The sequence below is a fragment of the Balaenoptera borealis genome, assembly GCF_965194805.1.
Source record: "Balaenoptera borealis genome assembly, chromosome: 7".
Taxonomy (NCBI): domain Eukaryota; kingdom Metazoa; phylum Chordata; class Mammalia; order Artiodactyla; family Balaenopteridae; genus Balaenoptera; species Balaenoptera borealis.
Genome location: NC_138864.1, coordinates 52,721,976 through 52,745,338, shown reverse-complemented (window position 1 = coordinate 52,745,338; position 23,363 = coordinate 52,721,976). Strand labels below are relative to the sequence as shown.

The following is a 23,363-nucleotide window of genomic DNA, read 5'->3' as shown; positions in this document are numbered from 1 at the left end:
GGTTACCTTCTAGATAAAGTTATTAAGCAAAAATTGGCTTCAGGAAAGAAGACATTCCCAAACTTACAGAGGGAATATTTTCAGTCAACACGTTATGTGAAGTAGCTTCCAATTTGGAGGAACCAAGCAAGATTACCTTGGCATTCTCAGTGAAGCAGAACCAGAATATGAAGCTCTTGATGACACAAGATACATCAACAGTGTTTTTCTTCATGATGAAAGAGTATTTATAAATTTCTAGCAGAATGTCATTTTTGAAATTTCACTTTATACCAATGTTGCTCTTGAAAGCAAAGTTTGTGCTTGCTAGGTTCCTGAATGTTGATGATGACCACAATCATATAATGAGTTTCAGTATTTTTTTCTTAAGAAATGTTGAGCAGAAGTTTCTAGTATCTTGACCTTTTGACAAGGAGTGAGACTGAATAAACCATCACAGGCCATAATCTATGCAGTTTCCCCCAGAATAGAAAATCCAAGGTCATCACAAACCAAAGAGCAAGAGATTCCATCCTTGGGTGAGAAGGCACTGGCTTTAGCTTGGGGATTTTTAAGGTGTCTTACATATTACACTTGTGCAAATACTTACCCAATTTTAAAATGTCTTACTCTTCAAGTTCCTCTTGAGAGGGCTTTCTTGAGCTAATCCTGCTCTTTTCTCAATCCCCAGTTGAAATTTGCATTACCTTCAACTGTGTTTAATAAGCACAGTTCATTTGCAAACGGTATACAAATCAAATGAGATACTATATGTACAAGTATGTTTCTAAAATGTAAAGTACCAAACAGGTGATTTTATTGCCTTAATACTTACAGCCTTTACTGCGTCCTGCCTTCACGTTATGTTTCAAGATATATGCTTGCCTCTTGCAGCTGATTAGTGGTTGTTCAAGGGTAGTAATCACATCTTTTTATTTGTCCCCTTTCAGGTGTCTGACATAAGAAAGATGCTTCAATAATTGTAGTAGAAATGACTTAATACCTTGATCAATGAAGCCCATAACATTTTATGATGGTCCTATCATTAATAATAAATATTATGGGGACAGAAGTAGGCCACCTTACTATCACTATTATGCACAGGAAGTGCAAGAGGCCAGAACAATTTGAGGATTGATTCAAGTCACACAGTTGGAGTAGGGACCTTGTGCTGTGGGGAAGACAGGTTTGCAGAGAAAAGAATATCCTCTTATCACCATGACATTCAGGGCTAAGCAAGCATTGCTCTGTGATTTTTTTCTTTTTGTAGATATGATCAACAGTTGTATGGTAGGAAGTCTGGTTGGAGACAGCACAAATTTCTATAGAACCACATTGTTATTTGGGTAAGTACTTTTGTCCAGTTTTGAGTCTGGAGTATAAAAATCACAATATGAAAAGTAAATTCATCTGTGCTTTGTTGGTAGCGTACAATAGAATGGATTCTGGTTCTAGTTGAGTACTTTGAAGATTTTAAGAAAAGGTTTACTCTTGTGAAATTAAAATGTCTTAGAATCTTCTGAATTTATATAAGATAGGTATTAGGATGCCAACCTTGACAGGTCTCTTTAAGTTTCTTTATTAGCTTTTCTGATGGGTAATCATAATTTTAAAATGTGCCCTCTTCTAAATCTTCTCTGTGGCTCCTGTCACCTCTCTCAGAGCCTTCTGATGGCTTCTAATCTAACTCAGAGTAAAAGCCAAAATCCTTAAAAGGTCCTCCAGAATCTGGACCCCACTGCCTCTCTGACCTCACCTCCTCTATCTCTTCTGTGCTAACTCCATCCAGCCACCCCGGCTTCCTTGCCTTCTTTGAATACTTCAAGCAGACTCTCGCCCCAGGCTTTGTTATTTGCTTCCTGGGAATGCTCTCCCCCGTGTGTCCACATGGCTTGCTCCCTTGCTTCCAGGTCATACATGAAGTTTCCCCTGACCACCTTATATAAAACAGCAACTACCCCCACACACACCTGGGATTCCATAGTCCCCTAGCCTTGCTTGATTTTCCTCCATGTGACATGCTGTATATTTGCTAGCTTATTCATGGAACATCAGCTCTACAAGGGTAGGGCTTTTGTTAGGTTTCATTGCTTGATTCCTAGCGTCTAGAGCTGGGACTGATGTACAGAAGGTCAGCAATTAATATTGAATGACTACATGAAACTGACCTGGTTTTTTGAAGTCCACTTCCTTCAGGAAGTCTTCCCAGTGTGAGTGGAATGTGGATTGCCATCCTCTTTAACTACAACCCCAACTTTTAATCCTCCCAGATACAGGAACACCTTACTCACATGAAAGGTCAAGGACAAAAATGCCATATATCTGCTAGTTCTATTTAGCATTTAATACATCTGTAGTGTTTCTAAAATATTAACAGATGAGTCCTGGAGTGGCTATGGGATTTGCCTCAAGTCACAGAGCCATGCAGTGGTACATCCAGAATGAATATGAACTTGGTGGATTTAGAGTCTCTTGCTTGGATTAGTGCTCATAATAATCTCTAGAGATTCTCCAACAACAAACATAAACAGGCTGGTTTTGCCTCCAGTCACATTTTTTTTCCCGCTTTGTTATATTGCCTTTACCTTGGAAGTTGAGGGGACATATCACTGAATAATGATCAAAGGACATGAATTCTAATCCAGGAGGGGTTCTTTTTCTTTGACCTTGGGTGAGAGACTTCATCTCTCCCATTCTCCATTTTCTCACCTATAAAATCATAAATAATAACATCTACTCAACCTAGTTCATAGGATCTAGTTATAGTGTGTTTAAAAGTGTTTTAAAAATAATAGTGTTAAATGACATACATCTTCACAACTATTATTAGGATTTTAGGATTCTGAATTTTTGGCAAAGCCTTCATTTTTAGCTTCTTGACTGAGTGAGCTCTTGTGATGGGCCATCAAACATGAGGGACAAGAAACTAAACTCCTTGCCACACTGTGGCTTGAGACATGGTAAAAAGGAATGAGCCTGTGCACCCATGGAATTGTATTAATTCATTCAATCCCTGGTCTAATAGCTTGGATGACTAAATTTAAACTGAAGAGACCAGCAAAAAGGAGTGGATATCTACTCCTGGGATATCCACCTCTTGTTTTCTACTTCTGTTTTCAAATGAATTGATCTTACTGCACTTATAAAAGTGTCTGTCAGAATCCTAAATATTGCTGCAACATTTTAAATAAAATTATGATATAATGTTCTAAAGAAAAATAAAACAAAGTAGACTTTCCTTTACCTTTTTTTTTTTACACTGTTTAGCTACTGAATTAATTCAGCAGTAAAAGACCCTTGCAAGAAAAAGGACAGAAAAAGAACTTTCTTTTAAAAAAATTAAATAAATTTCTGCACTGAAAAGGGAGGAATTGAATGGAGGAGGGATTATCCATAGGATATACTTATAGGAGAATTTAGGTAGGCAAAAGCAGTGAAGGAACTCATCTCTGGAAGTTGGCACTCTTGCTTTCCTTTTAGAAACATTTTATATATGTGTGTGTATATGTGTATGTATATATATATATATATATAGCTTTTTTGTTTTATTTAAAATATTTCTGGAGTTGACACAGAGTTCTTAATGAATAAAAATGAAGAGGATATAAACAACCTCATTATCCAAGAGCTTGTTTTTTGATGATTGAGACTTGTTTTTTGATGATTGAGACATGATAAATTTTCTTTGTTTTCTATTTTTATTAAAATTGAGATAATCAAAGATTAAGGTTTTATTAGACTATAATATTTTAGGGACAGAGAAGATTTTTTAAGTACCCCAAGAAGCTGGTATAGTGCTACCATGTGATCATCAGTGATTAGATAACCTATAAACAAATTTTGTGACAGAAAAATTCTTAAAAATTAAAAGTTGTAATTTCTGAAAGTACCAAAGGTATATTAAAATTTTTTAGAAAGAAAACCTGACTTGTGATGTGTGCTACAAAACAACCACCACTACCCAACAATAAGAACACAACAGGAAAAACATGCAAATACATGAAACAAATCAACCCACAAAATTATTATGGTCTGGGATGGAAATTCTGGAAGGGTTTCAGACCCAGTATTTTCCCCCTTTCTTTTATCAATTTACTTTTAATTAAGTATTAAGGTTTATGATTAGAATGAGACAATGGGGTGACAGGAAAGAAAAATGCAGTCTTAAAGAGCGTTTAAGACACAGTGACCTATAGGCTGATTGCTCTTTTTTTGCAATTTACTATTGATTCTCAGAAATAACTGTATGATATCATGAATATTGATCTAGTGCGATTTGATGCTCTCAGAGGAAGGAGTAAAGTATATAATCGGAGGCTTCAGCTAAGAGTCATTCTTTATTGATGACACCATTATGGCAATTAATGAAAGAGTTAAATTCATTTTTGGATAATGAACATTTTGGAGCAATTTTTTATTATAACTGCAGCTGCACACAGTAAGCTGAGCCAAATGACAATGGGGCTGCCTCCTTTTTCTCAGTACAAACTTACTTTTTTCTCCTTCATAAGCAATAGTGGAAAACTGTGTGTGATTAGGAAACAGTCTTAGGTTGGCTTTGGACGCTACTTAGCTTTGCAAATTTGAGAAAGTGATTTAATTCCTTTGGGTCTCATTTAAATCTTTAAACTTGGGGAAATAATATCTACTTAGCTGACAGGATTTCTGTGAGAATTAATGAATGAAATATAAAATGGCTATTGTCAGGCAGGTAGCAATCAATAATTTCTGGTTTCTTTTTCTTTTCATCCCTTCTTCAGATTAACACTTTACTGGTTTTAGCTGCAGTTCAGGGTTAAGATAATAGGATGGTGATCACAAACAATGTGATTTGGGAACATTTTATGCATTTTTATAGAAAGAGATTGAAAAGGCACATTTCAGATTTAATCTAAAAAATCAGATCAATACTTGACTCTTTAATTTTAGTTTCCAAAAGAGGTCTGAATTTAATGCAAGTTAAACAGAAATGACACATTTAAAAAGTTATTAATATGCTGGTGTGGAATGATTGCTTCACCTGGAAAATCTTCTTTTCCCTCTCCACTTCTAAAGAAAACTTAGTCATAGCCAGTGTTATGTCTTTTAGGAAGCCTTTTCTAAACTTCTGCTCACTGTTGATTTCTCCTTTGTACCTACACACTATTCTACTTGCTCCTCTCTTAAAATGCCAAAGATAAAATGCTGTATGGTGTAAGTTATATTCTCTCACTGCCTTTACTAGTCATGAAGCTACTTGAGTGCAGAAAGGACTTAGTTACTCATTTTTTGCATCCTTTGCTGTACCTGACACTAATTCACTCTGAAAACCAAAGGTTCTCTGAAAAGTTTCAAAATTATACTATTTTTTAATACAGCAACTATGTTTGTCAAAGAGCACAAACTTCCAGTTATAAGATGAATAAGTTTGGGGGGAATCTAATGTATCCATACAGCATGGTGATTATAGCCAATAATACTGTATTGTATACTTGAAAGTTGCAAAGAGAATAGTTCTTAAATGTTCTCACCACAAAAAAAGTAATGGTAATTATGTGATGGGTTGGAGGTGTTAGCTAAGGCTATGATGGTAATCACTTTGTAATATATATGTATGTCAAATCAACATGTTGCACACTTTACACTTACAAAATGTTGTATGTCAATTATATCGCAATAAGCTGGAAATGTTTTTTTAAATAATAAAGAAAAATATTAATGGCCAGTCTTAGAACATCTAATCATACTTGGGTCAGTGGCTTAGTTTGTGGATGAACATGAATTTGTATTTGAGATGTTATTTTGCAAATTTAATATAGGGTGAACTCTGTGCTAGTAAAATTGTTTATAGTTTTTGGATGGAATTAAATATTTGAATATTCTGAAATGTTATTTAGTACTTTAACTTCTGGGGACTCTGCCACCTTATCAAATTCTAATTCATCTTAGACAGTGAAAAGAATCCTTTAACTCTCATAGTTGTGGAATGAAACACACCTAAGTGGAGTGTCTTTGTTACCTCAGGTACAATGCTAGGTGTTTGGGGAAAAAATGTGAAGGATGAGTATGTACTCTTGCCTGGTGATGTCACATATAGTGACTAAAGATAAACATGTCTTTAAACATATCTTTAAACATTTTAAATATAAAATGTGGACATTTGTTAAATATTTAAAGTAAGAGGGAGGTCACCCTCCTACACTGTTGGTGGGAATGTAGATTGGTACAGCCACTATGAAGAACAGTATGGAGGTTCCTTAAAAAACTAAAAATAGAGCTACCATATGATCCAGCAATCCCAATCCTGGGCATATATCCAGAGAAAAACATGGTCCAAAAGGATACAGGCACCCCAATGTTCATTGCAGTGCTGTTTACAATAGCCAAGACAAGGAAGCAACCTAAATGTCCATCGACAGAGGAGGAGAGAAAGAAGATGTGGTACATATATACAATGGAATATTACTCAGCCATTAAACAGAATGAGATAATGCCATTTGCAGCAACATGGATGGACCTAGAGATTGGCATACTAAGTGAAGTAAGTCAGACAGAGAAAGAGAAGTATCGTATGATATCGCTTATATGTGGAATCTAAAAAGAAGTAATACAAATGAACTTATTTACAAAACAGAAACAGACTCATAGACTTAGAGAATGAACTTATGGTTACCAGCGGGGAAGGGTGAGGGGACAGGATAGTTAGGGAGTTTGGAATTGACATGTACACACCGCTGTATTTAAAATGGATAACCAACAAGGACCTACTGTATAGCACAGGGAACTCTGCTCAATATTATGTAACAACCGATGTGGGAAAAGAATTTGAAAAAGAATAGATACATGTATATGTATAACTGAATCACTTTGCTGTACACCTGAAACTATCACAACATTGTTAATCAACTATACTCCAATATAAAATAAAAAGTTAAAAAAAAATAAAGAGGGAGGTCAGAAGAGTGACCTGTCCTTGAGTTCCTTAGCCATCTCCTCAGTGCCTACCTCAGCATATAACATCAGTTTCCTTAATCTTCGGAAGCTCTGCTCACTGCTCAGGCATTATGAGAGTTTTGCTAGGTTCCTAGGACGGTTTACTAAACCCGACTCCGGGAGACTTCCCATAATCAGCTGCTCCATTAGATGACAATCTAATCTTTTAAAATTCGTTAGAGAACAGCCTTCTATTTCAGTATATGATTGCCACCCTAGTCAGGAATTTTTTTCTGAACCCACTGAAAATACTTCCTTTCTCTATGTTGGCGTTCCAGTGTTGTGTTGAGGATGAATATTAGCAGAAATATATATGAAAGTGGAAAAACATGTATTTTCAACCCAACTGTGATAATATTTCCAGTGATTAGAAGCATTTAGAAGACTAGGTTATTGTGGGATAATACTGGGTGTCCCAAAGGTCACGAATGTAGGCTAAACTTATTTTTGAAGAATGTTAGTTATATTTTTTAAAAAATGCTCTGAATATTTTCTTCAGACTCCAGACACCTTTACTGGTGATGTCCTTGTAAATATACTACAGTGTCCCAAAGTCTGGACACATAGAGGAAACAGAATATTCACTGTACTTTTTTTTTCCAATTAGCAAGGTGGTAGAATCCATTTCTTTTATACTTTATTGGGGATGATTATGTTTCTCTGCTTCATAGACAGGATGGCTTTTCAAATGGATCAAGAAAAATTAAGGATTATGAAATAATAATCATAGTAATAACAGTAACAACCATATGATCATAATAACAAGCAGCAGTAGCAGAAAGCTCAGGCCAAAGTGGAAAATTAGGTTTTCTAGAAGCTCCTGTTCTCCATTGTGTGACCTTACAATGAGAATCATTTCTCAAGCTTCTAGGCTACCAAAGCACAGATGCATGATGCATAAACAAATAAGTAATCACATGAGTGGTGTCCTTTGGGGGTTTAGATCTTATTCTGGTGACCCCAGGAAGCTGACCAGAGAGAAAGGGGCAAAAAAAAGTGCAGGATATTTATCTTTACATTTTTGAAAATGCTTTTGATCAGCAGAGCTGGAACAAGTTTCTGTGCTTTTGTGGGAACCACAAATGTTCCAGGGGAGGAAGCGAGATCAAGAGCAGTTTGCTCTTTCAGGAACTTCAAAGCCCATTCATCTAAAGATGTGGCCATTACCATTTTGGCTTCCTCGCTGTGCCTTGGATGGCCCTGGACTTTTCAAGAGGAGAGCCTTGCTGGGTTGGGGCCAGCTCACACATATTCCTTAGAGTGCAGTGTCCCAGAAAATCTGCCCTTCCCAGCCTGTGCTCTGTGATTACCCCTCCAACCAGGAGTGAACCTTCTACCTACGGGAATGAATCAGACGCAGAGGTGAATGGGCAGCAAGGCTGGACTACCCATTTTCTGCCTCTGCCCCTCTTTCAGGTGTGGACAATTGTAAACATAAGAACAAAGCTAGACCATCTCCGTGAGGTTCCAGGCCTCTGGTCTCAGTAGTCTGTTTCTTTGCTGGTACCAGGAGATAAGTGTGCCACAGGAAAAAAAAAAAAAAAAAAAGAGAAAGAAAGAAATAGAGAAAGAAAAGCAAGTAACAAACGAATGAGCAAAAATCCTGTCACAGCTGAGTGTCCTACTATCCAGCCCATTATGACTACCAGGTCCAGCAGTAACAAGGAGATGCCCTCTTCACTTATAATTCAAGCCTTGGGAATAAGGCTTGAATTAAGATTTGTTCAGTGAATTTAGATTTATTCTGGACATAAGATACACAATGATTTTCCAATCCAAAGTAAAACTCAAAACCAAAATAGAACACAAAATTTAAGGCAAGACCCTACTATTGCAGCCCCACTAATTCTTTTTTTAAATTGTTATTTTATGTTGGAGTATCATTGATTTACAATGTTGTGTTAGTTTCAGGTGTACAGCAAAGTTATACCTATACATATATCCATTCTTTTTCAGATTCTTTTCCCATATCGGTTATACAGAATATTGAGTATAGTTCCCTGTGTTATACAGTAGGTCCTGTTGATTATCTATTTTATATATAGTAGTGTGTATATGTTAATTCCAACCTCCTAATTTATCCGCACCCCCCCCCCCACACTTTTCCTCTTTGGTAACCATAAGTTTGTTTTCTAAGTCTGTAAGTCTGTTTCTGTTTTGTAAATAAGTACATTTGTATCATTTTTTTAGATTCCACATATAAGTGATATCATATGATATTTGTCTTTCTTTGTCTGACTTACTTCACTTAGTATGAATATCTCTAGGTCCATCCATCTTGCTGCAAATGGCATTATTTCATTCTTTTTTATGCAGCCCCACTAGTTCTGCTTCTATACTTTGAGACTGTTCTGCGGACTGGCTGCTGGTATAAGCCCCATGAAGCTGGGACCCCATCTGTCTTGTTACCTGTTGGTTCCCCAGGTCCCAGCATAAAATATAAACTTATCTTTGGAATCAATGGCTACATTCAGGACCTTATGGTTTGCTCTGTCACCTATTTATTATGTGATCTTGGATAAATTTCCTGTTGTGTAAAATTCTCAGGTTTTCCATTCTCAAACATTTTAGCCCAGGCCTGCAAATCACGCAAAGGAATGTTATGAGTGTTGTTCCTAAGATAATGCATCCTCGACGCTGGCTGTGTCTTGGAGCACCTCTGGCAGTATGCACAGTAAGTGGGAGTGCTTTCTTTTTTCTTTTCATTTGGGTGCACTCTGGTTACCCCGTCACCCTGACAGCTGAGTTCACTTTTATGTGCTTCAGTAAGTGAAGATCATAATGCTGACATCCTGAATTTCCAACTCTGTCAAGTGAGGAGTAGAAGCAAGTTCATCTTTCAGGAAGGCCTTTTGTAACTCTATGATTTTAGTCTATTCCATTTTCTGGAACTCATCTCAGAATAAAAAGTGAGAGAGATTATATTGTACCGTGAACACATAAAATGACAGTGACATTGCATTTCTTTAAACGTTTAATAGCCCTCTCTGTTTCCTCTGTTTGTAACTGCCTTGGGTAGTTTAAGCTTTCCTTTTACATGATGAGTGCATGGAATTTTATTCAAAATAATTTGGGAAAGTCTCATGCCACGAAACGTAATTCTCATTTAAATATTTATTTTAGAATTCAAGATGACATGGCTCTTTCAGATGGAGAAATTTTACTAATAAAAAATGCTTTGAAGCTTTTTTTTTTTTTAATATCCTAAGGTGTAGAGTCTAAGGCTCATCTTCCAAAGTTTGGGTGTTTCATGAATCACCTTAGCTCCAAATAATTGAGAAAGTGTCCCAGGAGCATTAAAGGGATAATAAAAAGGAGCACAAGAAGAAACCTATTTTGAACTTATTTACTGATCGTCTTTCATTCCTTTAATAAACATTCCATTAATAGTGAGAGTATGTCAGAAACTGTGTTAGGTGTTTGGGATCAAAGTCCTCAACTTCCCAGAGTTCTTCTGTTACGTATAAAAGCAGCACTGGATCTGATGACTTAGATTTCAACCTTGTTCCCTGCCGCTAACCAGATGATGATCTTGGGCAAATCACGTTCACTTTGGGGGCTTCATCTATAAAACAGGGACAAACAAGAGATCCACTGCTAATGCTCGTTGGTTTTAAATTTGCCTCAAATATGAAGATAGAACATAACTAATGGATGGTGCTTAGGTTAAAAAAAAAAGCCAGCCATTCTAGAAGGCATATACTTTTCTTTCTTGAAATTAATTTGTTAATGAAAAGAAATACACATTTAATTTTCACAAAAAGAATCACGTTATAAATCTATCGACTGTTTTTCTCATTCTGTATTCCTTCAGTAAACATTGATATAATGTGCAACTCTGTACCCGAAAATGTGTTGGGTATTTGAGATCAGAGATGAAACATATGTTCTCTGCCTTGAAAAAAGCTCACAATCTAGTAACGGAGATAGAGAAGGAAATATGAATTTGGGTGTTAAGTGCTATTTATAATCAACAAATATTTACTGAACGTCTATTATGCTTGGGCTACATCAGTGAATAAAACCGACAATAATTTCTGTTTTCATGGAGTTTATATTCAAGTGTGAAGATCAAACAATAAAGAATAAACATGAAAATGTTAATGTGGTATGAGAGAAGGTGAAAAAATCATGGAGTAAATAAAAGTAGAGCAGGTTAAAGGGAAATAGGGCACATGTGGTGGGGTTGGAGGCAGTGAGTTGCAGTCTTAAGAAGGATTGCCAGGTGGGTCTCAATAAGAGGCTGGGGTTTAAGTAAAGCTTGATGGAAGTAAAATGTCTGGGGAAAGGGCATTACAGTCAGAGGGAACTGGGGGTGGGAAAGCCCTAAGTTTGGAAACAAAGGTGGCTGGAGTGAAGTGGGCAAGAGGGAGAGTAAAAGGTGATGATAGAGGAGCAGCAAGGTATTGCGGGGGGAGGGCAGATCAGGTAGGACCTTGGAGAATACTGTAAGGACTTTGACTTTGACTGTGAGTGACATGGGGGAACTCCCTAAGAGGTTTTGAGCAGAGGAGTGGCTCGCTCTGGCTTACACTATAAAAGGCCATCCTGGCTGTTGTGTTGTGGCTGCGTTGGAGGTGGCCAAGAGTAAATCAATTCGGAGACTATTCTAGGGATGCAGTGTTGAGGTGTTGCTGGCTTGGACCAGGGTAGTAGCAGTTGAGATGGAATAAGTGAAGGTGCTAGATAGGGCAGAAGGGGCTGGGGTGAGAGTGTTTTAGGTGGAGGAAACAGCATAGACAGAGGGCACAAAGGCAAAAATAAAGGCGCGTGCTTGGCGAACTGCAAGTAGTCTTAATGGAAGGAAGGGTGAATGCTGGGTGTGTGGCAGGAGATGAGTCTAGAGAGGTCATTAGATCTTACGCCAGGAGGATTTACTGTTTAGAAGAAACTTTAGCAAAGCATAGTTCTGCCAAATCTCTTTTACAAAAGGAATATTCATATTGGGTTAACTTCAAGGAATGCTCATGGTGGCCATTGCTGGAACTTGCTAGTAGGGATATACCAAGGGACAGAGGAGTATTCTCAGGAGGCTTAGCTCTTCCATCCTGAGAGGGCTAGAGCTCTAAGGGCGTTGGCTACAACTGTCCGTCAGAAGAATTCCGGAGTAAATGCGTGGACTTCAGGCAGCTGGCTGGAAGAGGACTTTTTTGATCTGAGCAAAGATTGTGTAGTGTTTGCTAAGTGTTCACTATTGTGCCTAGTCCACTACCTCAATATTCAAGTTAGAAAATCAGAGATACTACTTCAGAAAAAAAATGTAAAACAGACGTGCTTTTCAATAGCTAACTAGGTTAGCCTTATTATTTAATATACATATTTAGCTAATTCATCATCTCAGTATCCTCCAGTAGTAAGGCATTTTCTTGTCCAAGTCTCACTGCTATGCATATGTACCTGGTGGCTGGTCTAAATTCCCTCTTTTCTGTAGTTGGAGTCTGTTTTTCACCCTTCTATTCTCTTCAGAGATGGAGAATGATTGGCAATGTCGAGCAAATTGAGAAGGTGAAAATAGCACTTTGTGGTCAGGTCTGCACAGCCAAACTAAATTGTAGAATCAAACTCAGTAACTGAACAAGTAGACAAAAAGAAGATCCTGTTGGGTGATCCTCTCGGCCTGAACCAAGGTGGCGGAGTAGAAGGATGTGCTCTCACTCCCTCTTGTGAGAACACCAGAATCACAACTAGCTGCTGGACAATCATCGACAGGAGGACACTGGAACTCACCAAAAAAGATACCCCACATCCAAAGACAAAGGAGAACCCACAGTGAGATGGTAGGAGGGGCACAATCACAGTAAAATCAAATCCCATGACTGCTGGGTGCGTGACTCACAGACTGGAGAACACTTATACCACAGAAGTCCACCCACTGGAGTGAAGGTTCTGAGCCCCACATCAGGCTTCCCAACCTGGGGGTCCGGCAACAGGAGGAGAAATTCCTAGAGAATCAGACTTTGAAGGCTAGTGGGATTTGACGGCAGGACTTCGACAGGACTGGGGGAAACAGAGACTACACTCTTGGAGGGCACACACAAAGTAGTGTGCACATCGGGACCCAGGGGAAGGAGCAGTGACCCCATAGGAGACTGAACCAGACCTACCTGCTAGTGTTAGAGGGCCTCCTGCAGAGGCGGGGGGTGGCTGTGGCTCACCGTGGGGACAAGGACACTGGCAGCAGAAGTTCTGGGAAGTATTCCTTGGCGTGAGCCCTCCCAGAGTCCGCCATTAGCCCCACCAAAGAGCCCAGGTAGGCTCCAGTGTTGGGTTGCCTCAGGCCAAACAACCAACAATGAGGGCACCCAGCCCCACCCATCAGCAGTCAGGCAGATTAAAGTTTTACTAAGCTCTGCCCACCAGAGCAACAGCTCTACCCACCACCACTCCCTCCCATCAGGAAACTTGCACAAGCCTCTTAGATAGCCTCATCCACCCACCAGAGGGCAGACAGCAGAAGCAAGAAGAACTGCAATCCTGCAGCCTGTGGAACAAAAACCACATTCACAGAAAGATAGACAAGATGAAAAGGCAGAGGGCTATGTACCAGATGAAGGAACAAGGTAAAACCCCAGAAAAACAACTAAATGAAGTGGAGATAGGCAACCTTCCAGAAAAAGAATTCAGAATAATGATAGTGAAGATGATCCAGGGCCTTGGAAAAAGAATGGAGGCAAAGATTGAGAAGATGCAAGAAATGTTTAACAAAGACCTAGAAGAATTAAAGAACAAACAAACAGAGATGAACAATACAATAACTGAAATGAGAAATACACTAGAAGGAATCAATAGCAGAATAACTGAGGCAGAAGAACGGATAAGTGACCTGGAAGACAGAATAGTGGAATTCATTGCTGCGGAGCAGAATAAAGAAAAAAGAATGAAAAGAAATGAAGACAGCCTAAGAGACCTCTGGGACAACATTAAACGCAACAACATTCACATTATAGGGGTCCCAGAAGGAGAAGAGAGAGAGAAAGGACCCGAGAAAATATTTGAAGAGATTATAGTTGAAAACTTCCCTAACATGGGAAAGGAAATAGCCACCCAAGTCCAGGAAGCACAGAGAGTCCCATACAGGATAAACCCAAGGAGAAACACGCTGAGACACATAGTAATCAAATGGGCAAAAATTAAAGACAAAGAAAAATTATTGAAAGCAGCAGGGGAAAAATGACAAATAACATACAAGGGAACTCCCATAAGGTTAATGGCTGATTTCTCAGCAGAAACTCTGCAAACCAGAAGGGAGTGGCATGATATAGTTAAAGTGATGAAAGGGAAGAACCTACAACCAAGATTACTCTACCTGGCAAGGATCTCATTCAGATTTGATGGAGAAATCAAAAGCTTTACAGACAAGCAAAAGCTAAAAGAATTCAGCACCACCAAACCAGCTCTACAACAAATGCTAAAGGAACTTCTCTAAGTGGGAAACACAAGAGAAGAAAAGGACCTATAAAAACAAACCCAAAACAATCAAGAAAATGGTCATAGGAACATACATATCGATAATTACCTTAAATGTGAATGGATTAGATGCTCCAACCAAAAGACACAGCCTTGCTGAATGGATACAAAAACAAGACCCATCTATATGCTGTCTACTAGAGACCCACTTCAGACCTAGGAACACATACAGACTGAAAGTGAGGGGATGGAAAAAGATATTCCATGCAAATGGAAATCAAGAGAAAGCTGGAGTAGCAATACTCATATCATATCAAATAGACTTTAAAATAAAGAATGTTACAAGAGACAAGGAAGGACACTACACAATAATCAAGGGATCAATCCAAGAAGAAGATATAACAATTATAAATATATATGCACCCAACATAGGAGCACCTCAATACATAAGGCAACTGCTAACAACTATAAAAGAGGAAACTGACAGTAGCACAATAATAGCAGGGGACTTTAACACCTCACTTACACCAATGGACAGATCATCCCAAATGAAAATAAATAAGAAAACAGAAGCTTTAAATGACACAATGGACCAGATAGATTTAATTGATATTTATAGGACATTCCATCCAAAACAGCAGATTACACTTTCTTCTCCAGTGTGCACGGAACATTCTCCAGGATAGATCCCATCTTGGGTCACAAATCAAGCCTCAGTAAATTTAAGAAAATTGAAATCATATCAAGCATCTTTTCTGACCACAACGCTATGAGATTAGAAATGAATTACGGGGAAAAAAACCGTAAAAAATACAAACACATGGAGGCTAAACAATACGTTACTAAATAACCAAGATATCACTGAAGAAATCAAAGAGGAAGGCAGAAAATACCTAGAGACAAATGACAATGAAAACACGACGATCCAAAACCTATGGGATGCAGCAAAAGCAGTTCTAAGAGGGAAGTTTATAGCTATACAAACCTACGTCAAGAAACAAGGAAAATATCAAATAAACAATCTAACCTTACACCTGAAGGAACTAGAGAAAGAAGAACAAACAAAACCCAAAGTTAGCAGAAGGAAAGAAATCATAAAGATCAGAGCAGAAATAAATGAAATAGAAACAAAGAAAACAATAGCAAAGATCAATAAAACTAAAAGCTGGTTCTTTGAGAAGATAAAGAAAATTGATAAACCATTAGCCAGACTCATCAAGAAAAAGAGGGAGAGGACTCAAATCAATAAAATTAGAAATGAAAAAGGAGAAGTTAAAACAGACACCGCAGAAATACAAAGCATCTTAAGAGACTACTACAAGCAACTCTATGCCAATAAAATGGACAACCTGGAAGAAATGGACAAATTCTTAGAAAGGTATAACCTTCTAAGACTGAACCAGGAAGAAATAGAAAATATGAACAGACCAATCACAAGTAATTAAATTGAAACTGTGATTAAAAATCTTCCAACAAACGGAAGTCCAGGACCAGATGGCTTCACAGGTGAATTCTATCAAACATTTAGAGAAGAGCTAACACCCATCCTTCTCAAACTCTTCCAAAAAATTGCAGAGGAAGGAACACTCCCAAACACATTCTATGAGGCCACCATCATCCTGATACCAAAACCAGATAAAGATACTACAAAAAAAGAAAATTACACACTAATATCACTGACGAATATAGATGCAAACATCCTCAACAAAATGCTAGCAAACAGAATCCAACAACACATTAAAAGGATCATATTCCATAATCAAGTGGGATTTATCCCAGGGATGCAAGGATTCTTCAATATATGCAAATCAATCAATGTGATACACCATATTAACAAATTGAAGAATAAAAACCATATGATCATCTCAATAGATGCAGAAAAAGCTTTTGACAAAATTCAACACTGATTTATGATAAAAACTCTCCAGAAAGTGGGCATAGAGGGAACCTACCTCAACATAATAAAGGCCATATATGACAAACCCACAGCAAACATCATTCTCAATGGTGAAAAACTGAAAGCATTTCCTCAAAGATCAGGAACAAGACGAGGATGTCCACTCTCACCACTATTATTCAACATAGTTTTGGAAGACCTAGCCACGGCAATCAGAGAAGAAAAAGAAATAAATGGAATACAAATTGGAAAAGAAGAAGTAAACCTGTCACTGTTTGCAGATGACATGATACTATACATAGAGTATCCTAAAGATGCCACCAGAAAACTACTAGAGCTAATCTATGAATTTGGTAATGTTGCAGGATACAAAATTGATGCACAGAAATCTCTTGCATTCCTATACACTAATGATGAAGAATCTGAAAGAGAAATTAAGGAAACACTCCCATTTACCAGTGCAACAAAAAGAATAAAATGCCTAGGAATAAACCTGCCTAGGGAGACAAAAGACCTGTATGCAGAAAAGTGTAAGACACTGATGAAAGAAATTAACGATGATGCCAACAGATGGAGAGATATACCATGTTCTTGGATTGGAAGAATCAATATTGTGAAAGTGACTATACTACCCAAAGCAATCTACAGATTCAGTGCAATCCCTATCAAATTACTAATGGCATTTTTTAAGGAACTAGAACAAAAAATCTTAAAATTTGTATGGAGACACAAAAGACCCCGAATAGCCAAAGCAGTCTTGAGGGAAAAAAGCGGAGCTGGAGGAATCAGACTCCCTGACTTCAGACTATACTACAAAGCTACAGTAATCAAGACAATATGGTACTGGCACAAAAACAGAAACATAGATCAATGGAACAAGATAGAAAGCCCAGAGATAAACCCACGCACCTATGGTCAACTAATCTATGACAAAGGAGGCAAGGATATACAGTGGAGAAAAGATAGTCTCTTCAATAAGTGGTGCTGGGAAAACTGGACAGCTACATGTAAAAGAATGAAATTAGGCCACTTCCTTGCACCATACACAAAAATAAACTCAAAATGGATTAGAGACCCAAATGTAAGACTGGACACTATAAAACTCTTAGAGGAAAACATAGGAAGAAGACTCTTTGACATAAATCACAGCAAGATGTTTTTTGATCCACCTCCTAGAGTAATGGAAATAAAAAGAAAAATAAACAAATGGGACCTAATGAAAGTTAAAAGCTTTTGCACAGCAAAGGAAACCATAAACAAGACAAAAAGACAACCCTCAGAATTGGAGAAAATATTTGCAAACGAATCAACGGACAAAGGATTAATCTCCAAATATATAAACAGCTCATGTAACTCAATATTAAAAAAAAAACAAACAACCCAATCCAAAAATGGGCAGAAGACCTAAATAGACACTTCTCCAAAGAAGACATACAGACGGCCACAAAGCACATGAAAAGCTGCTCAATATCACTAATTATTAGAGAAATGCAAATCGAAACTACAATGAGGTATCACCTCACACCAGTTAGAATGGGCATCATCTGAAAATCTACAAACAACAAATACTGGAGAGGGTGTGGAGAAAAGGGAACCCTCTTGCACTGTTGGTGGGAATGTAAATTGACACAGCCACTATGGAGGCCAGTATGGAGGTTCCTTAAAAAACTAAAAATAGAATTACCATATGACCCAGCAATCCCACTACTGGGCATATACCCAGAGAAAAGCATAATTCAAAAAGACACATGCACCCCAATGTTCATTGCAGCACTAGTTACAATAGCCAGGTCATGCAAGCAACCTAAATGCCCATCAACAGACCAATGGATAAAGACTATGTGGTACATATATACAATGGAATATTACTCAGCCATAAAAAGGAATGAAATTGGGTCATTTGTTGAGACGTGGATGGATCTAGAGACTGTCATACAGAGTGAAGTAAGTCAGAAAGGGAAAAACAGATATCGTATATTAACGCCTGTATGTGGACCCTAGAAAAATGGCACAGATGAACCGGTTTGCAGGGCAGAAGTTGAGACACAGATGTAGAGAACAAACGTATGGACACCAAGCGGGGAAAGCGGTGGGTGGTGGTGGTGTGATGAATTGGGCGATTGGGATTGACATGTATACCCTGATGTGTATAAAACTGATGACTAATAAGAACCTGCTGTATAAAAAAATAAATAAAATAAAATTCAAAAATTCAAAAAAAAAAAGAAGATCCTGTTGTTTTATTTATCCAAATAATGGCCTTATTTTTTCACTTTTCTTTGCCATTTCACACTCAGTCAGTGAAATGAAGGAAAATATTTTGCTTACAGAAAACACCTTGTAAAGGCTCTCTGAAATCCAAGAGGTTTGTTTCTATTAGCTGTTGATGAATGGATATATTTGTATATTTGCATACTAAGGAGTAATGAACTAGAATAACAGAGTTAATTAATACTTGTGGTGCATAAAGATAAATGGTTACCCCAAGGGTGGTCTGAAAGGGGAGAAGGATGCTAATCTTAGTCATCTTTAAGAATTAAGTGCATTGTAGATGCTATTTATAGATACCTGAGAGTTCATTTATATTTAGAGTAAAGATATTCTTTTTTACTGACCCTGTGGTCCAATCTTATATTCTGCAGATGTCAGTGTGAACTGATCTGGGATTTTAAGACAAATCCTGAATTAATAAATAAATATGTGGAACACACACACACACACACACACACACACACACACACACATTCCTATATGGAATATACCTGTGGGAGTACAGGGCACAGGAAAGTTTTAATCTTTACCATTTACAGTGGTCATTCTAATGATAAAGATGGTATCCATCAGATGAATAGGAGGGAATACTGACATAATTGATCTCTGCTACTTTTGGCTCCCTCTGGGTGGAATGAAGAAAGGATGTGCAAAAGTGCAGTCTGGTAATTTTTGTGCTTATTTTCAAGGCTAGTTTAGGGGTTAGAGTTCTAGAATAGGAGCCAATTGTCATGAGGTCTTTTCTCAGTACTACCAGTGATTTTTCAGGCCATTTGACTTCTGAATGATTATCGGTAAGGGAGATGTGAGAACTGCCACTTGCTCCAGTGATAGTATGATTTGAGCATACAAACTTTCATGTCTTGGATGATAAATCAATTGAAACAGACTCTGCAGACTAGAATGATGCCCTAGTGGCATGGGAGATGATTAGCAATTTAGACAATGAAAGCATTTTATCATTGTAATATTTTTGGCATCAAAATCTTTTGTGCCCAATAATATTACTTACCATTTTAGAATTTAGGATTAAGCTAAAATCCCCAAAACTAGTACCTTAATGCACTGATATCACATGCACCTTAGAAGAGAATACAGTTCTAAAGATTTCTTGCTTTTTATATATTAGTAGTGCATTAAAACACAGTGCTATATTGAGAAATGTTTAGACCATATTTATAAAGAAATAAAGGAGCAGCAATAACCACTTTGAATACAGCTTTGGATGTTCACGCCTGTATCAGAATGACTTCCATCAGTCTTCAGTTTGCTTAAAGTCAAGCTCCCAGGAAAACAGTTTCATTTCATAACATCATTTGAGAAAATCCACAGCTCTAAATACTGACATGGAAATGTTGCTGTACAGCAGAAGACATAAACTCAAATGCCTGGAATCACCATGCTCTGAGTATCTTTCCCTCTCCCTCCCTAATTAGGCTCTGGGAAAAGAGTGACTTTTTTCTCTCCCCCACTGAGAAAGTTATGAGACTCTTTTGGTCAAATCACCCAGAAGGAAAGCTTGGAAGTTCCTGTTCCTTAGAGAGTTGCCAATTCTGCTAAAGAAGATTAAATGCCCATATCACACGTGTCATATCCTACAGCTAATCACAAGAAAGGGAATAAATGTAGCATGGCCCGCATCTAGGCAGCTACCACAGATCAGTCCAGCCTAGGGGGCCTTTCAGTTTCATGTGGTGTACCAGCCAAGATAGTCACTCAAAAATAAGTAAGAACATCAAAAAGCCATTGTATTGCATCTTGGAATATTTCACAGTTTGAACCCCTTGTGTAGCTCTGAAAAAAAAAAAAAAAAAAGATTTCTGAGTCGGGGGCAGAGGTATTTGATTCCTCTTTGATTCACTGTTCGCACCATAGAAGATGATTAAAGGCTCCTCGCTTACCTGTGAAGTTGATTTTCAGCAAGTAATCTCTGTACAACTTCTTTCCGTCCAGGATCCTCATGGCGTCGCAGAGCTTGGTGGTGTTGGGACAGAGGGTGCGCTGCATTTTGTGCAGCGCGTGGGCCATGGCGTACACCGCGTTCACCACGAACATGATCTTGGATTCTTGCTCGTAGTTGCTGCTGTCGATGGCCAGGTGCTTGTCGCAAGGGCGCCGGTGGTTGTGCTTGTTCTGGAGGCTACACTGGAACTTCTGCTCCCAGAAGTCCCGGAACCAGGGGTTGCGGTGGTTGCTGTAGGGGCTGAGGCTCTGGAAGTAGCGGTCGAACGGGCGGACGCGCTGGGAGGCGAGCTCCAGCGTGATGGCGCCGTCGGCCACGTGCTCGCTGCCCTTGACGATGCTCTCCTGCGCGCCCCAGCCGTCGCTCGCCACCCAGGTGAAGGAGGCGTTGGCGCGGCTGGCGGCGGCGATGAGCTCGCGCGAGTCGTCGCTGCGCATGAAGAGGACCACGACGCGCGCGTTGGGCTTCTGCAGCAGCTCGCGGATCACGCTGTCGTAGGACTTGCGGATGTTGGAGCGACCCACCTTCTCCGCCGTGGCGATGCAGATGTTGCGCAGGCGGGCTTCCTGCTCGAAGGCCTCGATCCCTGTCTCCCCGTAGTCGCCCTCGGAGGCCACAGTGGACACGTAGGTCCAGTTGAAGAAACGCAAGATCTCGGCCATGGCTTTGGCCTGGTAGAAGTCGGGGGGCACGGTCCTGGCAAAATAATCATAGCGCGACTTGTCGCTGAGCTTGGCGCTGGTGGACGCGTAGCTTATCTGCGGGATCTGGAACAGCCTCAGTAGGTTGGCCACCTGGGGGAGGGAGACAGGGGAGGTACCATTTTTAGAAACCCAGAGGTAACTGACTGCACCTGAAAGATGAAAGATAGCAGGCCTTTACCCAGCTCCCTTTTCACCTCTAGATCGCTAAGCTTTTCTGGACGCTTTGCCAGATACTTACCTGGATACTGTATTTGGGGTATTAGGGAATAGGTTCCAAGCAGGTAATTCAAGGGTGGGGAAAAGACAAAGAGAAATGAGAAGGGCACTCCTCTTTATCTCCTAGACTTTATAATAGACGCTCTTCCAGGATCAATCCTGTGCAGGTGTCCCAGTGAGGTTGTTTTAAGTTTCTGAGGTCCTCTTATAACTCAGTCTAACAATGAACTACAGTGAATTGGCCAAATTAGGTTTTTAGACAACTTGGCTGCGGTTGTATAGAAAGAGGCTGGGTGTTGTCTAATTCTCACTTCCCCCTCTTTTGCTAAAAACAGCAGTCTCTGAAAGAGTTTAATTTGGGAACTGTATGCCACATGGACAGTCCACATTAGACATTTATTATCTAGGTTAAGCCAAAAAAAAAAAATTCATTTTTTTTTGGTCCATGCCAAATTTTAGGCATATGCCTTTCTAAACTTCTGACGAGCTTGACCAACATTTTCTTTGCCTTTTTAACATTTCGTTTCTGTTTGGACTATACATAGTCCAAGGATACAAATGCTATTCTTATGATATTTTTGATTAAAAAGCAAATAAGGAAGTATCGAGGACCTGGTCAAAAAAAGAACCATTTACTTTAAAATGTTTACTTATTTTGAATAAAGAATGTAAAATTGTTATAATTTACCCATCAATAATATTTCACTGTTTTTATTTATTACAGAATAAAAAAGGAAAGTGACACTAGCGTATCAAGGAGCATTTTATGCTTAGAGTATTTGTGAAATTTATACATTTAAAAATATATACACAGATTATATGTAAATCTAATAATAAATTTGTTTTTATTTTTCCTGGCTACCTACCTCGCGTATTCTGAACATTTCTATCTCTTCACTGACTTTAGTTACATAATATACTAAGTGGACTTTAATTGGAAACAACGTTGAATATTCCAATATACTCTATGAGTACTTTGAAATTTCCCTTCTGGAAATTGTGGTTTCAGGTTTATATTTGACATGTAGGAAGCACAGCTTGAAATAGGCAGCTGTTAGCAAAGAGCACAAGTAATATCAAACAACTGACAGCTGAGTCCTGATTAATCATCATTTCATCTGGCAACAGAAACCAACAGCCAAATTCATACACAGCCACGTGGCATGTTCTTAGATATCGGGCCTGTTATTAAAACCAACCCTTAATGTAGCCCAGAGCTATCAAAAATGTTTTCCGTATCTTTTCAAAACCTGGTACCTCTCACGTAACTACAAAGAGAACAGCAAGAAAATCTGGTGCTTAGCACACAATATAATGCAAATTTAGGATCCAGATATTTTTTGCATTTGGTAAAGACTCTTTTTTAATATATATCCTAGGATGTGAGTGAATTTTGGGGAATGGAGGTGAGTGGATGGGTGAGTGGGTAGATGAAGGCTAGTATGCCATTTACTTTTTCTCTTCTCACGCCTAGACACCCTGAACAAAATGACCTCTATTGGTTCATTTGAACAGGGGGGTGTTGCTTCTTTCCTCAGCCTGATTGAGATGGCACTGAGCCAGTACTGTCCTCACTTCTGTACTGAGTACCTGGCTTCTTTCGGATGCAAGTACCACTGTGGCAGACTGGTGATAAGAGCCCTGTCTGTGCATGGGCTTGGCTTGATTCTGGAGTTTCTGGGTGACACTGGAGAGGCCATCTCTTCTGGATGCTACAGTTTTCTAATCTTCAGGTTCTATTCATCAGGACCTGAACCCCTCAGGGAGGCAGAGAATGAAAGCACCAGAAAAATGCCCAGAGACATCATTTTCTGGCATCTAGGAACCACAGTGAAAGGGTCCTAAACTGCTGAAACTTTTTTTCTCCCGGAGGGATATGAGTAATGAAAAGCTGCTGAAGAAAAAAAGTTCTTGTCTTTTGACGGATAGGATCCTGTGGCTTCATTCTACCTCT

At 38.8% G+C, this 23,363-nt stretch overlaps 2 protein-coding genes across 12 annotated transcripts in view; one reads left to right on the top strand and one right to left on the bottom strand.

Moving 5' to 3' along the window:
- ELAPOR2 (endosome-lysosome associated apoptosis and autophagy regulator family member 2) overlaps positions 1–23,363 on the top strand; it is a 745,385-nt gene that overhangs the window by 252,902 nt on the left and 469,120 nt on the right. For 10 of the 11 annotated variants that reach the window (XR_014246402.1, XR_014246403.1, XR_014246405.1 and 7 more), the window contains one exon: positions 1,250–1,325. The exons of the other annotated variant lie outside the window; for it this stretch is intronic. The gene's annotated coding sequence lies outside the window, so the exon portion shown is untranslated. The remainder of the gene's footprint in view (positions 1–1,249; positions 1,326–23,363) is intronic. 11 annotated transcript variants of the gene reach the window in all.
- GRM3 (glutamate metabotropic receptor 3) overlaps positions 1–23,363 on the bottom strand; it is a 246,747-nt gene that overhangs the window by 64,469 nt on the left and 158,915 nt on the right. Inside the window, exon 3 of the mRNA XM_082398283.1 lies at positions 20,428–21,283. Within this exon, the coding sequence (XP_082254409.1) occupies positions 20,428–21,283 (856 nt within the window). The remainder of the gene's footprint in view (positions 1–20,427; positions 21,284–23,363) is intronic.